This window comes from Merops nubicus, unplaced genomic scaffold, assembly GCF_000691845.1.
Source record: "Merops nubicus isolate BGI_N331 unplaced genomic scaffold, ASM69184v1 scaffold2942, whole genome shotgun sequence".
In the NCBI taxonomy this organism is placed as follows: domain Eukaryota; kingdom Metazoa; phylum Chordata; class Aves; order Coraciiformes; family Meropidae; genus Merops; species Merops nubicus.
The window spans coordinates 17,304-32,816 of NW_008592683.1; the positions used below are offsets into that span (position 1 = coordinate 17,304).

Consider the following 15,513-nt stretch of genomic DNA (forward strand, 5'->3'; position numbering starts at 1 on the left):
AGTCCTTGCAGCAGAAAGGGAGGTTTCAGGGTCTGTGTAGCTTGTATTTTCTGGCTTGGTGATTGCTCTTGCTGCCAATCCTTTCCAAGAGCTGGGGGAGCTGCTGTCAATCCTCAACTTTCGTCCTGCAAACCTGTCAAAACACACAATATTTTAATACCAAACATGACACGAAACAAGCATGACATGGGTTTTGTGATCCATCACCAGACCTTGTAGCAAAGAAGTCATGGCACTGGTGATTAAATCACCTCCCGTTAAGGTTCCTGGATGGTTCAAACAGGGATGGTTGTACTTCTTCACAACTTCTTTATCTCCTCCTAAAAAAATACCAGGATCTAGCTACCATGTTGCCTCTAATAAAGATTCAGTTTGAGCTGATTTGAATGGGTTTTTTTTGTTTTTCTTTTTTTAATTCTGGTGAATTGCCTTCTTGAACCACACTGCTCCTGAGAAATGCTGCTATTGCCAGCTGAAACCTGCATCTGCTGTAGGGCTGTTTGGGATGTGTGGGTAGGCTGACCCAAGCTAGGTACTAGTGATGATTTCCTGCAATTAGGAGACTTTAAACCTCCTTAAAACAGGACTCCTATTTACAACAGATTTTGGTATTTTTATGTCTTGCTAGAGAGCTTTATTTTTCCTCTGCTGCCCCATGGCTTGGTGAGGGCAAGCAGCGTGCTGTATATCTGCCTGCTCTTGTTTGGCATTGATGCAGTGCCCTGGGTGCTGTGCACAGATTTACAGCTCAGGGAAATGAACAACCACTTGTTACCATCTGTGTTTTTCCCCTCCTCAATATGTCAAACTGCTCTCTGTTCTTCCAGAAGTGTGCTGGACTACTCAGAACCAGGGAAAACCTGCTAAAGAAAACGGTGAGCAGAGTCCTAAATCAATTGCCTCAGGTCTCATTTTCTTCTGGGTTCTGCATTTCTGACTTGGTTTTGACCAGGGCTCTGCTTTGTGATGGGCAAGAGCTCCTGAGGTTCTCAAAGGTTTTGCAGCTGGGGGATAGAAGATGCAGGGCTGGCAAGAGCAAGACTTGCAGCTGTTGTGTGAATGACTTTAAGGGCATAACTTCTTTTCAAGAGGCCTCTTTGTGGTTAAGTAGTTCCAGGCATTGCTATTAGTCAGGATTCTGTAGCCCCAAAGGATTCAAATCCATTTGGATCTTTTCCTCACCCCCTCTTATTTTTTCCTTGATATTTTCTGTTTACATGGCGTGGCTTTGCTAAAACTCTCCATCCATCAAGTTTTCCTTCTGCTGATATTTTGCACCATGTATTAGTCCTGTTTTCCTTACTCTGCCCATGGATGGAAAGCTGCTAGAGCTGGTGTGAAATCCACACTACTTTTAATTACAAAGAGCAAAATCTCACTTTTGCAAAGCTCTTCCACACTTTGCATCACTGTCTGCTGACTAATTCAGCAAAGGCTGACAGAACTCTCTCTAGCCTGAGAAGAAAGATTCCAATCCTGGCAGTAAGAGGGGCCTGACAGATGCTGTCCTCTTCACCAGTGTTAGATGGGATAAGGGAAAATGCATTTTTTTTTTGTTGCAGTTAGAAGTTCAGCATCTTTTGAAGAGACACAGTCAGGACTTGAGGGGAGGGACTAGTGCAGATCCTTCTCTATCCTGTGTCTGAGTCGCTGGTGTCACAGTGTGAAGTCTTTATTTATAGATGTATAGAAACAAAAATCACTCTTCCTCTATGAATTCTCAAACTGTGTTTCCCAAAAGCTGAAGAATCTGCAGTCCCTGAACTCTGGAGTTAGTGAGTGAGTCTGAGGCTCTAGAAGGAGCACGTTTGGTTCAGAAAGACTTGTTTGTTTTAATTTGGCTGCTGACGATGGGTGTTTGTTCATAAACTGGGAAAAAGGAACCATATTTGGAGCTGGAAGTACCTCAAAGTTAACTTCTGTACCTTACAAGTTAAGATAAAACAGTTGTTTTGTCTTTCTTCATGGCCAGCCTGCAAACCATGGTAGATTCATTCCCTGTTGCCTAGTTAGGCTGCATGAATCTATTTTCTGACACCTCTCATGCCCATTAGTAAGAGAAACACCATGAGATATATCAGTAGAGGCAAATGTGTGTGTGGACAGGCTGCTCTCCCCTCTTGGGCTGTCTCTGCCCCGTGTCCCAGGTTGCCTGCTGGAGTTGGGAAAGCTGTTGGCCATCCTGTTTGTTGCTAGGAGGGAAAGGGGAACAAGGCTGCCCTTGGAACACGAGCTGGGTGCTCCCTTAGCGTGATGTAAGATTTTGGGTTTCACTTGACTGACAATTTTAATGGCATTATTGGGTGTTGCAGGTGCTTTTCCCTTTTATGCTAACAGGACAGAAGCCTTCAGAAGGTCTCCTTGGGCCTGTGATGAGGTTTGAGGGACTTATCAGCCTTACTGGAGGAACAGGATAATTGATTGTAATTTGTTATGACACTGCAACTCGTGACGACAAGTGGGGCACCCTCCACAAAAACAGAGCAAGAGGAGACAAGGTCTGTGCCCTCCTGTGAGTCCTGCCAGGGTGGAAGTTCTCTGGCTTTCAGTGTTTGCACAGTAAATTCAATGTCAACAGACGTACAGACAGCAGCTCTCCAAGGAGTGAGAGGCAAATAGCCTTTCTTTCTGAGGTTTCTAGAAAGAGCTGCAGAGCTAAGGGATTTCTGTGAGGTTTTGGCCTGTCACGAATTGGCAGATGACTTGGGAGGAGGTGGTCCCTGGTTGTTTGGCAGTGCCAAGAGTGAGCTTTGAACCATGCAAGCTTTTGGCAGCTGGAGAGCATTCATGCTAGAGACTTCAGTGTCCTGGGCCTCTCTCTCTGGCTGCCAGTGACAGCTCTTGGTAATCGACCTTATTTTCATTTGGTCATTAAAAGCAAAAGTTAAGTGTCTCAGTTCCACTGTTAATCTAGCCCAGGAGGCTAAAAAAGTCCCATGGGAAACAAATTTTCTGATCTATACAAAAAAACACCCCACCCATATTTTTTTTTACTCCCTAAACATGGAGGATTCTTGATGTTTCCACCACTAAATAAGGACCTTAGGGGACAAAACCTAACTGCTTTGGTGTCAAAAAGCTAATGACAGAACTCAGGTGACTTCTGCTGCCAATGGGAAATGTAGAAGTTGAGGAACTGGCTATTCCTGTGGCAGAACCAAAAATCCTGATGGAAAATGTCCAGATTCTGAGGAAAACCTCTCAATGTAAAGGATTTTGGGACCCAGATCCCAGTTGGTCAGAACATGGCCAGTAGCACGCATTGTCAGAAACCACAAATTCTGCTCCACAGGAAATTCCTCTCTCTCTTAAAACTTGTCTGACAGGAAAACATTCCACTGGAAGAAACCTCTGAGCAATCCAAATTTCTGGATTTAAAAAAAAGATTCCTTCTTTCTTCTGAAGTATTAGTCAGTAGCATTTACCCTGAGAGCAGGACAGTGGCTGGAATTGAGGAGGGAATGTGCCAGTCAAGCAGGGTCAGCCCTTCCACTGCCTCCAGAAGGGAATTGTGAGCAGAATGAGCTCTTCATGAGGTGGAGAGGGCCAGAGGAGGGTGACAGTGATGATCACAAGTCTGAAGTGGCCTCTACTTGGGATGAGAGCAAACAGGACTGTCCAGCTCAAGGGTCTGCAGCCACTGAAACAGCTTGGGGAAGGCTAACCAGGACTGGGTTTGAAGCACACGTAGTGAGGGGGCAATTTCCTGCATCACTGAAGCAAAAAAAGGTACTTTTAGTGGCCTTCCATCTAACTTGGATGGAATGAATGGAGTTAAAGCCTGTTGGTGAGCAGTCACAAGTGATTTCCATCAGGGCTCAGTTTTGGGACAAGTCTTGTTTAATTTCTTTATCAACGCCCTGAATGAGGGGATTGAATTTACCTCAGTCAATTTGCAAATGACACAGAATGAAGTGGGAGTGTGGATCTGCTGGAGGGTAGGAAGGCTCTGCAGAGGGGTCTGGCCAGGCTGGAGCCAGGGGCTGAGGTCAGCTGGATGAGGTTGAACAAGGCCAAGGGCTGGGTCCTGCACTTGGATCACAAGCTGCAACTTGTCAAGTTGCACCAGGGGAGGTTTTGATTGCATAGAAGGGAGAATTTCTTCCCTGAGAGAGTGGTTAGACACTGGAATGGGCTGCCCAGGGAGGTGCTGGAGTCACCATCCCTGGAGGGCTTCAAAAAATGAGTGGATGCAGCACTTGAGGCCATGGTCTGGTGGTTAGGGAGATATTGGGAGGTGTTCCCAATTTTGGGAAGTGATTAAGTACAGCCTTAATTATAGCTCACCATTTTGAGTGGCTGGAGGACTGTTCACCCTGTCTCTGTCTATCTTAGAGAGATCTGGCACTTGGAATGAGAATAAAACTTCACTGCTAAAGCTGCAGCATCACCGTGTAGCTCCAGCTGATTTATTTTGAATAGCAATGCCAGCTGAAAAGCTGCAGAGCAGACTTTAAAATCCCATTAACATTACATTTAGATCTTTTCATTAAGTTCTAGGTGTGCAGTCCCATTAAAAATAAATAGCTAGGGATGAAAACATGAAGTCTTAATGCTTGCTTTACTAAATATTCAGAGTGCAAACAGGCATCACTCTGATAACATCTGTGAATTGAGCTGCTCTGATGCAGCTAAAAAATGTCCCTGGCAGGAGTGACAGCCACCAGGGTATGCAGATTGTTTCAGCATCACACTGATGGAGGGAGGAGCACTCCTGCAACTATTTATTTCTATTCCCATGTCCTTTAAATGTGTTTATTTTTTTCTGAATTCCAGGAAAAAGAGAGACTGTGACTTTTTATTGCTAAAATAACTGACTGTGAGGGACTGCAAATTGCTGGGAAATGTGTCAGCAAAGTGTTAATCCCTGGCATACAAGACACACAGAGTTTATCACAACTTTGTTGGTTCTAGCAAGACATTCTGTGTCACTCTCCTGACACAGATTTAGGGAATTTAGCCCTACAAGGAAGCCCTGGGCTCTGGCTTTTTGGCAAACTGGTCAGTGTTGGCCATTGTGCTGGTGGTGTGGGTGTCCAGGCAGAGAGGAACAGAAAGCTTTTTCTGGGCAGGGGCCTGAGCAGGCTTTTGGGGTTATTTATTTGGGGTTATTTTGGGGTTATTTGGCAAAATGTTTGAGGAGGTGGTGAGAGCAAGCTGGGGAACACACCCTCACATTTGTTCATGCAGCTATGGGAGAATAGGTTCTACAATCCTGCTCAACTCTGCTTGAGAACATCAGTTACAGCTTTGACCCACCCAGTTGCCTTCCTGTTAAATGTGTTAAAACCCAAATTCTTCAGTCAAGCATGGGAATGACCATTTCAGTTTGAAATAACAGCACAAGAATCAAGTATTTGGGTTCCTTCTTGACCAGGCAGAAAGAGAGGCCTGTTTTTTGGTTGGGGTCACATCAAGCTGTGCTGCAACATTAGCATGAGGGTCAAAGGCTCAGTGCCAGAGAGCATTTTCCTGGTCTTTATTTAAAAAGGCACCTTCCCAGAAGAGTAACACTCCAGAGTTTGCAAGTCCAGTGAAATGCTGTCAGGAGAAGTGCTGGGAGGAGGAAAAAAAAAGGGTATGTATGTGATAGGATGGAGAGATTGGAAAAGCAACATAGAGCAGAACTATGTGCAAACAACAGGCTACTACAGGAGCTCAGAGTCATTTTTCATTAGCTACAGCCTAAGCTGCAAAAACTGTTGGTTTTGTGGGTTATGTTTTCAGAGTTGTGCCACATGTTGCATTTGAATCGTGGTTGAGGGGGCGGGAAATGGAACAATGAACCAAAAAAACCCCCAAAACAACAACAAAACAAGCCCACCTCCTAGCATGGAACACCCTCCCATCCATGTCTTACACAGTAAATAAGAATTATCACTCCAGTGGTTGGCAGAGCTCTGGGTAGGAGTGATTGCACTCATGTTTTATGAGCTCTCAGAAAATATATAGCAGGGAAGAGGCTGCACAGGCTCCTGCACAGGCTGCCCGAGCTCCGACCCCGCGGGCACCAGGCTAGGCTGATTTTTTACAGCCAGCACTTAACCTTGCTGCTGAGACTTGTCAACAAGGAGCCCCATCAGCAGCAGATATGAGGGTGGATGAGAGCATGCAGATGGCTGGTTGTTAGGAGTACAACTGGTGTGTTTTTAAAACGTGGCTCTGCCTAAACGGTGCCATCCCCTGCAACAGAATCCCTCTCTGCAGCCGAGTGTTAGGGAGAGTTTTGGTGGGATGGGGTTGGGTTGGTTTTGGTTTTGCCCCAGGTCTCTCTCCAGCCTTTGTCTGCATGATGACTGTAACAGGTGGAGGATTATAAGATATAATTCTGCTTGAAAAAATGTCTACTTTTAAGCTCATTATTTGTTTTTAACATAGATGGCATATTAAAAAGATATATAGAAGCAGAATGAAAGCAGCAGGGCAGTTCTTGCTGGCCTGAGAGGGTCAATACACAAACAGAGATGATTTCTATCACAACATATCCATTGGTGTATGCTCAGAAAAGGCAGAGAAGTTGGATTAATCAATTAAAATCACACAGGTCTGCAAGCACCAGCTGCAAAGGACAGTGGCTGTTTGTCATGGATCAGCACATGACCCTAACAGCCCTGTTTGGGTGCACAGGGGTTCTTCTGTCAGATACAGGGGTTTTGGTGAAGCTAGAGAGGCTGATTGCAAGAGGAGGGTCAATGCTTTGGTTGCAATTGAGCTTTTAAACAAAAGTTTCCAGGAAGACTCGAGGGCTGGAGCTCCATAGACACTGTCAAATGGTGCAGAGTTAAAGCCCTGCCCCTCTCCTCTGCCAGCCAGGGTCCTCTTTGGCTCACTCCCTGCTTGAGCTAAACATTTCACCCTACACCTGAAAGCACTGTCTCAATTAAACAAATGATTGGAATGATTTACAACAGGACTGCAGCAACTTCCACCTGCAGAGGTTGGCTTTAAAACCATCAAGGTCTAATCAGGGCTTGGTAGCTCAAGCTCTGAAATACCTTTCAAAATTAAAGAATCTGCATGATTGTCTTTTAATTGCTAGGCTGTTGGTATCTAGCACAAAAAAAGACCCCAACCTATGGAGTACCACTGTTTATTTTCTCTTACAGATACAAGAGGAGAGAAAACCATTTCTTCTTGCCCAGGTGCACTGTTACCAGCACCTCATGTTCTACAAGGTTTGCTCCTAATGAATACCCAGATTCTTTTTTTCTGTTGTGTTTTCATACTTTCAAATTCCTTTTAGGATGTTCAGTATCTTTTCTTGTTCAGTGGAGCCAGTAATATCTTTCCTGTGTGGAAATTCATCTGCTCATAGTTTCCTTCTTTAGCTTGCTCTGTGCATGTTAATTGTTTCATTAATCTTTGGTGAAAAGACCCAGCTTTGTCTAAAATGCTGAGAAAACATTTACGTGTAAAAATAAGTTTTTACAATTAAAAAATAGATGTCCAGTGCAACCTTTTAATGCACAATGTTCCTTTATTCACTACGTAGCTCCTCTCTAGGAAAGAGTTCTGATTTCCCTGGGACTTTCCAAGCAAGGCCAGGCTCTCTGAACCCAGCAGGGTACAGAGCCCACAGGAAAAGTCCTGTAGCCACCCCAGGAATATTTGCTGTGCTTCTCCATCAGCAGAGCTTTGATTTTCAGTTGCCACCATTGATACCATCTTACCTTTTTCCTTCATGTCTTCTTGTCTTGTAGAAGAACCCTTTCCCCCGCCCTCCAAATCAAGCCTAAATCTATCTAAAGTTAAAAAAGAGAGGAAGGAGAACCAAAGAGAAACAAGGATATAGCCAACCTTTTAATTAGAGTATATTGTACTTCCAAACTGGATACACTAGAAATTGGCAATGCAACATAAGATGCAAAGGAATATACCAGTTACTGTCAAAATGACCCTGTACAGCCTTATAATGCAAAAAGCTTTATACAATACAAATTTTTATTCATGTACACAAACCTTGACAGAATGAGATCTGAACATAATACAACGAGGTTAAAAAAGAAAAAAAAGACAGAAGAGAGAGGGGGAAAAAAAAAAAGTGCTGAGAACTTGAACTGAATTCCCAAATGGAAAACCACACCAGCTTTCCTTCAAGAATGCATAGTGAAAACCAGTATGAAATTTCCTTTATGGAGTGGGAGGGGGTTTATCAGAACTGTTGGTCATTAGTCAGTAGGGGGGGGGACCTCTGGAGACCATTCCTTCTTCCTTTAGCCTCAAACTGCAAACCAATTATTTTAACACGCGTGAGCGCTGATAAATACTGCATTTTTTTTTTTTCCTTAAAAAAATAAAAACCTCCTAACAGACTTTTCCTTACAGAGAATCCTTCTAGGACTCGCCAGAAAGAATGAACTTCTCCTTTCCAAAGTGCTCAACGAAATCTCCCAGGTACACTAAAAGTTACTCTTGTCAGATACTGGTACTGCCACTTGGTTTACAGAAAGTGTCCTACTAATATTCCTCCTCCTCCTCCTCCTCCCAGACAGCTGGACTTTACCTGATAAAAAACAAGCTTTTTTTTTTGATTTGGAAGTGTTTGCTCTTCTATGGTGAGCTCAGAGATACGCCGAGTGTCTTTTAAAGAACATTTTGGGATGCAGATATTTCATTCTGCTGAGAGACTTGATTTTTTGATGCTTTGAGTATGTACTAATACAAGGTTTTGTGTTTTCTCTGTGCTCCAGGGGGGTGTAAGCAGGAGTTCTGATGGAGCAAAGCATGGCAAACAGGGCCCTGAGTTATGCAGGTTGTTTACAAAGGGTTGTAGAGAATTTGGAACAGATGGCTCTTCTTGACTGGGTAGACAGAACTGCTACATGCTCCTTAGAACCAAAACTGTCTGCTGGAATGTAAACGAAACGGTGGGACTTCTCTGTCCTTTCATTAATAATTCCAGATTATAGCCTTGTATTCTATATTTTGGATTTTTCCCCCTTGCAAACAGCTTCCAGTATGCTAATGGGAGTGCACAGATTAGGACGTCCTCCCTGGAGAGGAAGAGTTTGGTCATGATAGTGGAGAATGTTTGGCCATCTCAGTACAAAACAGAGAGAGGAGTCTTGCACATATGTTAAAAAATGATGAAAGCTTTGCATCAAAATATATTCAGACACAAGCTTCACTGAAGAACTGATGCAGACAGAGCGAAGTTTGGAGTTGTGCATCCTGCCAAGAGCCCTTGTGGACCAGGCATGTCCTCCTGAACTGGGGCCTTGCTTTGGTGCTGTCACCAAGGAGGGCTTGGCTCTGACTGGCCTGTCAGGTCCCCCCCACCCAACAACCTGCTGAAGTTCCTCCAGGACAGCACGAGGGTGGGTGGAGAGCACCCTAGGTGTGACTGGGGCACCTCCTGCAGTGGCCCAGGGGCAGGGAGGGGACTCTGACAGAAGCTAGGAAGGACATTTCTAATACCTGGTGATAATACAGCCAGATCCAGATCCAAGAGACACCATGGAAAACAATCATCCAGTAAGAAAGCATTCCTGTAAGTCATATAAGTGATAAGTAAGTCATAATTTTGCAACGTTTTGTGTTTTATACCTCTGATTTTAACACAGAGCATTTTTAATCCTCATCTTTCTTCCTGGATCTCAAGCTGAGGACCACAAATCAATTAACAGTCGGTTAGCTTCTCTGAAACAAAGCTCACTCTTGGCATTTTGAGATTCACAAAGGTTATACAACCAATCTGCATTTGCTTCTTCCTGCAATAAAGTGCTACATAGGACATGTCATTTTTAATGACCACACGTAGGAGCGTTAAATAAGGATAAAATCAGCTTCCTAGCAGTGTACACTCTATCTGCCATTAACAAAAAGGGATAAAATATTACTAAGAACATGGAGGACTGTAGAATTTGCAAGTACAACTGAAATACTGAGGGTATAAAAGAGAACTGTACGGTTCAAACAGCATCTTTTCATAGCTAGATATTTCAAAAGTTGGTACTGGTACCTTTTCAAATAAACAGTCTTCTTACCTTCAGCCCACAGATTTTTTTTTTATTTCTTTGCTTTTTTTTTATTTTGCAAGTGAGAAACAAACTAGTGCAAGACTCAAGCACTGTGCAAAACTGCCTTTTTTTTTTTTTAGTCTGAGTATTTATACCCAGAATTTATCCATACCTTTTTTTTTTTTTTTTTTTGAATCCCCTTGTTGGATTATTATTTTTTTTTTCCACTTTAGAATTATACAAGTTGTTCCTGCAAGCTAAAAGGTAACCACTGCATAATACAGTATATATCTCTCTCTAATATTTATATGCCCTTTTAAAACAAAAGATGTGTGAGAGGTGAAGAGCTGGGCCTGCTCTGGGGGTGTGGAGGCTGCACACACCTCGTGGGTGGATGTGTGTGGACATCCCCACCCTTTCCCCTGGCAGATTCCCACCCCACAGTGCTGAAAGCAACTTCTTCCTCATCATCCTACCCCAGACCCTCAAACCTTGACCAACATATCAGCTAAGCTGCAAACAGCACTGAAACACCACCAACCATCCACCCACCCAGCCCCACCCAGGCCCTCCTCCTTCCACAGCCCTACAGTTCCGCGGGGGACGGAGGGAAGGGAGTGTGTGAAAAAGGGGGAAGGAAGAAGAAGAATTAAATAAGCCAATACAAAGGGATGTGCAAAAGCAACGTCGTGGCACGCTGCAGGCAGCCTTCCTTCCACATGCCCACACGCACACCAAGCCCCAAAAACCAAACATCATCACTATGTCATCTTACAAGTGCTGCTTGCCAGTAAGGACACTCTTTTTTTTTTTTATCAGCTTAACAAGACAAAATAGTTTCTTAGCTAGGAGTACTGGGAACATGCCTCTGAAGGTAGAAGTATGCAGTAGGTCACCTCTTGGAGATTTTTAATAAAGCAGCTTTCATGTCAATGCAATAAGTATACACACAGAGCTGTTTGCTAAACCTTGCTAAGGATATAGTACAAGTGTTGGGTACCTCCTCGGGCTACGTTGTGCAGCACTGTAGACCTGCTGGGTTTGTGGGGGGTATTTTTGGTACAGAATGTAACTGCCCTCAGACAGTTTCTGCCCTCTCTGTTAGTCCAAGGTAAGCGAGGAAGGAGTGTTTAGGCGAAGAGGCACCTCCCGGTGCAGTCTGAGGTCTGGGGGGATGGAATGTGAGATCGTAGTGGTTTTTGGGGAAAAACATTGTTAGAGGGATAAGGTGGGCAAACTCCGAGTTCCAGTATTTGTCAAAGCAGAGGGAAGAGCCGTTGATGGCCAAGGCTTTCGCCGCCAGGCCGGGCTCTGCCCCGCTGCCCTGCGCGGCCGACAGGGCCACCGTCTGCAGAGCCTGGGAGGCAGACATCACCGAGAGGGGCGACAGGAGGTTCCTGGAGCTGTTCACTGCCGGGTGGGGAGCGGCCTCCTTGGAGGTGGAGTACTGGCCCTTCTTCTCCTCTTCGCAGCAGTCCCCGTTCTGGTGCTTCTTCATGTGGCGGCTGAAGACAAAAGGGTGGGTGGTCTTGAACAGGCACTCGTCGCAGCTGAAGGTCTGGCGCGGAGCGTGCTTCAGTTTCTTGTGCAAGTTGAGATTGTCTTTGCGCTTGCAGCTGTAGCTGCACTGGTCACAGTGAAAGGGGCGCTCGCCGGTGTGGACGCGCACGTGCTCGATCAGCTTGTTGGCGGTCTTGGACAGGTAGCCACACTGGTCACACTTGTAGTGGTTGCCCAGGCGGTGCTCTCGGATGTGCATCTCCAGCTCCAGCTGGTTTGCTTTCACTGTCTGGCAGATCCGACACTTGTACTCCATCTTGTAGTGAGTCTTCAGGTGGCACTCCATCGCCGCGGGGCGGTTGGTGGAGTAGATGCAGAACGGGCACCTGGGGGCACAGCAAGGGGAGGCAGGGACAGGGAAAAGAGGAGTCACTCAGCTTGAAGACCTGGTTTCACCCTGTCACTCAACCCCTCTCTGACCTATTAAAGAGGAGGAACAGGCTCTCAGTTCTCCCTCTGAAGCCTCTTTCTGTACTTGGTTTGCCCTGCTAGGTCTCTGCTCAGGGGAGGTTTTGCCCATTTAATGGCAGCGGAGCTCACGCATCCCTAGGGAAACACTGATTCACTCTGAAGCAGCATCCCTTTAATCTTCTGGCTTACCTTGATGGGGAAGATTCTGCCAAGCAGGCCGGGTAGTGCAGAGTGGGTGACTGATTCACAGGTACTTTGTGTAACGACATTCCTAGTGTTTGCACGAAGTCGCTTTGCCCATTTTTTCCATTAAGAAGTGGTTTAAAGTGAGTGTTTACAGATGAGTATGAAAGCAGCTGTTTAAGTAAAGATGGAATAAACTTGTAATACCACACGTACAGCAAAAGCTTAGGAAATTCCTTTTCTGTGACCTTGAACAACAAGCTTGCTGGGAATCCTGCTAGGAGCAGCTGGAAGGCAGCCTGGTGAGATGGTTTGTAGGGATTCCTGTTTCTGGGAGGTGAGCTAGCCACGCTCGGAGGGGGTGTGTGCTCAGCAGCTTTGCCTCCAGCCACCTCTGCCAGGGCAGGAATTGTTCCTGGCTGGGAACAGGACGCGGGCTCCTGAGCCTGAGCTGTACAAGCCCGCACACCAACAGACCCAAAACTTTTGCTTTAGGTAGCTGGCAGGAGGTTGGTGAGGGCAGCGACCTGCCAGGGATCTCTCTGCATTAAACAAAAGCACATTCCCTTCCAGATCTGCCTGCTGAGCTCACGGAGCAGGGGTCTAGGTACACAGACACAGCTAAGGCACCTGGCTGCTGCCTTACAGACTTCTCCACCTGCAGGTCTGCCACTTGTGTTCTAGCCTTTCAGACCATTTCTAAGCAGAGAGCCTCTCCACGCTTCTTTTCCCTTGCTGGGAGTGGTTGCACATACAGGTTTAATATAAATTTACCTGCTAATGAAGAGACTTTTGAGCCCAGTGAATAACAGAGGAGGACAAACAGCTACTAAAGCACCTGGACACTTTTCCTGCTGCCCATCAACCAAGTACTCTGATCCAGAGAGGGAGCCTGGCGTTGAGGCTGCCAACGTGATTAGCTCGACTGCAGCAGAGGACTCAGCTTCTATGTGCACATACCTCTCCTGGGCTGGGTGCTCTCTGGATCAGAATCTCAGATTTTGACCTGGAGCTGCTGGAGGAATCATGTTTTTGTTTTTTTTTCTCTTCCCCCACATCAAACAGGAGACAGAAAAATACAATTTACTTAGATCTCTTCAGGCTCTTCTGGATGCCTTAAAAAAAAATAAATCAGAGCTTTTTCTTAAGTGCAGCTTTCAAAGCACCTAATTATTACTTGAGTTGGGCAGGAATAATTTCTTATGCAGACTGAGAAACCCATTCTGTCAGGAAGGCCTGAGTCATAGGTCATGTTTTTCCCTTGGTAAATAGACCAGATTCTGTGCAGTTTAAACCCAAAGTGCATCAGACAACTGGTCTGTAGGTCCAAGACAGACATCCTGTCGTCCTGGCGCACCGCTTCTTTCTGACTCTGGTCTTCTTCCCAGATTCAGTCATCCCATCTCAAGTGACCACAGATCCCAATTCATGGAACTACTGAGCTGGAGCCCAGAGGCTGCCTGGCAAACAGAACCAGTTTCCAAAAAAGGGCCAGAGCCCCTCGTGGCACCGTCAGCCGTGCCGCGCTCCTCACGGGAGGGTGACAGTGCACGGAGGATGCTGGCCAGCTTAGCAAGAGCCACAGAGGCCTGTCCTGAGCCCTAGCTGGTGGCTCAAAGTGGTTCCAGCCTCATTTCCTGCAGCAGCTGGAACAAGCAGAGGCCAGGGACTCGTGGCTTGCATAATGTCACGTTGCCCGCCCACGGAGAGCAAGCATATGGCCCCCGCAGCCCCTCCTGCCCTCAGGGGTCCAGCTCTGACAGCAGGGCACGCTCATGCTCTGCAAACACTGCTCTGCACCAACAGCCCTTAAAGGACACCACCCCCAGAGCCAAAGGGCTCCCTCAAGAGAGCGTGCTGCTCGTGATGTGCTCATTTATACAGCAGTGATCATCCTGGGGATGAGTCCAAACTGAAAGCATCGACGTTGTTCGTTCTTGGTCTCTGCATTAGACTCTACAAAGGTCATAACCTTTAAGGTTACAACTTCATACCTAGTCACAGAGGCTCTGCAGGGTTTAGTTTCTTTGTGCCTGTGCTGCCTGCTCTCCCTTGCTCTGATGTCTTGAAAAAAAAAACCCTCTTTGTTTGCCAACATCTCTGGGTGGTGTGGCCTCGCTCTCTGTAGGACCCATCACACACTGTCTCCTAGTTGACTTGAAGAGGGAAAGGACCACAGTCTGTTCCAGCTCTAGATCTGCTGCTAGATCACTGATCTGCCATGATGGTGCAAGCCTACACTGAAGGACTGGGCTTGGGTCACCCTAAATAAAACAAAGCCCCAAATCTGGATTATCAGGCGTTGCACTAACTCCTCCTAACCGACTCCCTTCTGGCCTAGCCTCACAGTATTAGAGGTGCTTAACACAGTAAAAGTTTGGGTACTTGCTTTCCTTACTTGAGCCCACCGGTGGGGACAGTGTGGCACTTCTTGTGCTCCAGTAACTGTTCAGGGGTCTTCATGAACTTGTGGCACACGTCACACTCGAACATCCGTGTGATCAGGTGGATCTGCAGGTGACGCTCAAACATGTTCTTTGTTTTGCAGACAAAGTTACAGAAAACACATTCAAAGCCTGAAAAATAAAACCAGAGAACGTATCCCTTGCAGTGTGGCCAGGTGGGACTGCAAAGAAGGTGGCAGTGTCTTTGTTTAACAGTGTCTCACCTTTCTCTGACTTCTCTTCAGTGTTCACTGAGGTCTGAGTACCAGGCACTACAGAAATGACCAGCAGGTTGTTTGGACCCTTGTTTTTTGGGGTGACATCTGCATCTTCTTTGCTGTTGGCAGAGTCGCTCAGTGCTGACAGCGAGGATGAGGATGGACTGGTAGATTCACTGGGTGTCTTCCTCTCCTCAGCTGAAAAACAGCAATGAAGAGCAATAACTAGTACAGCAGATTAGAGGAAAGCTCAGTGATCTTGGTTTAAATCTCAGGCAAAATATTTGAAGTTAATTCAGACAACAAAGAGCTTGCCACTTAGAAAAGATGATTACAAAAGATAACAGCGTGGCCTCAAGATTTATCTTTTTTTTTTTATTAGGACCTCTTATTGAAGATAAATAACTTTAAAATTGATTGTTTAGCTGGATCTAAAGCTGAAGCCCATCAGAGTTTCCTTATGTGCACAGTAAATGTATGAAGTTGGAATCCCAAACTCTCTAACACACTAGAAATGAGCAAGAGTGCAAGTTCTCCTATGAGAACTGCTGTGAGCCAACAAAGATGGGCAAATTATTACCCACCTATGCCTTGGTTTAATCAGAGTTGTGTTAAAGAGAATTTACTGAAACTTCCTATTCTCTGTGGGATAAAGTTTCCTGATAAGGCCCCTGCCAAGAGCAGTACCTGTGTGCCCAGCTTTAAACTGATGAGCAGCAGCTTTCAGATAAAAATGCA

The 15,513-nt window shown here is 45.7% G+C and overlaps 1 protein-coding gene across 1 annotated transcript in view; it reads right to left on the minus strand.

Moving 5' to 3' along the window:
- Positions 1-10,721: 10,721 nt before the first annotated feature.
- Positions 10,722-15,513, minus strand: part of ZNF827 (zinc finger protein 827) — a gene marked incomplete at its 5' end in the record, with an annotated part of 70,147 nt that continues 65,355 nt past the window's right edge. Inside the window, 3 exons of the mRNA XM_008935213.1 lie at positions 10,722-11,845; positions 14,512-14,689; positions 14,782-14,973. Coding sequence (XP_008933461.1) covers positions 11,038-11,845; positions 14,512-14,689; positions 14,782-14,973 — 1,178 coding nt within the window. The remainder of the gene's footprint in view (positions 11,846-14,511; positions 14,690-14,781; positions 14,974-15,513) is intronic.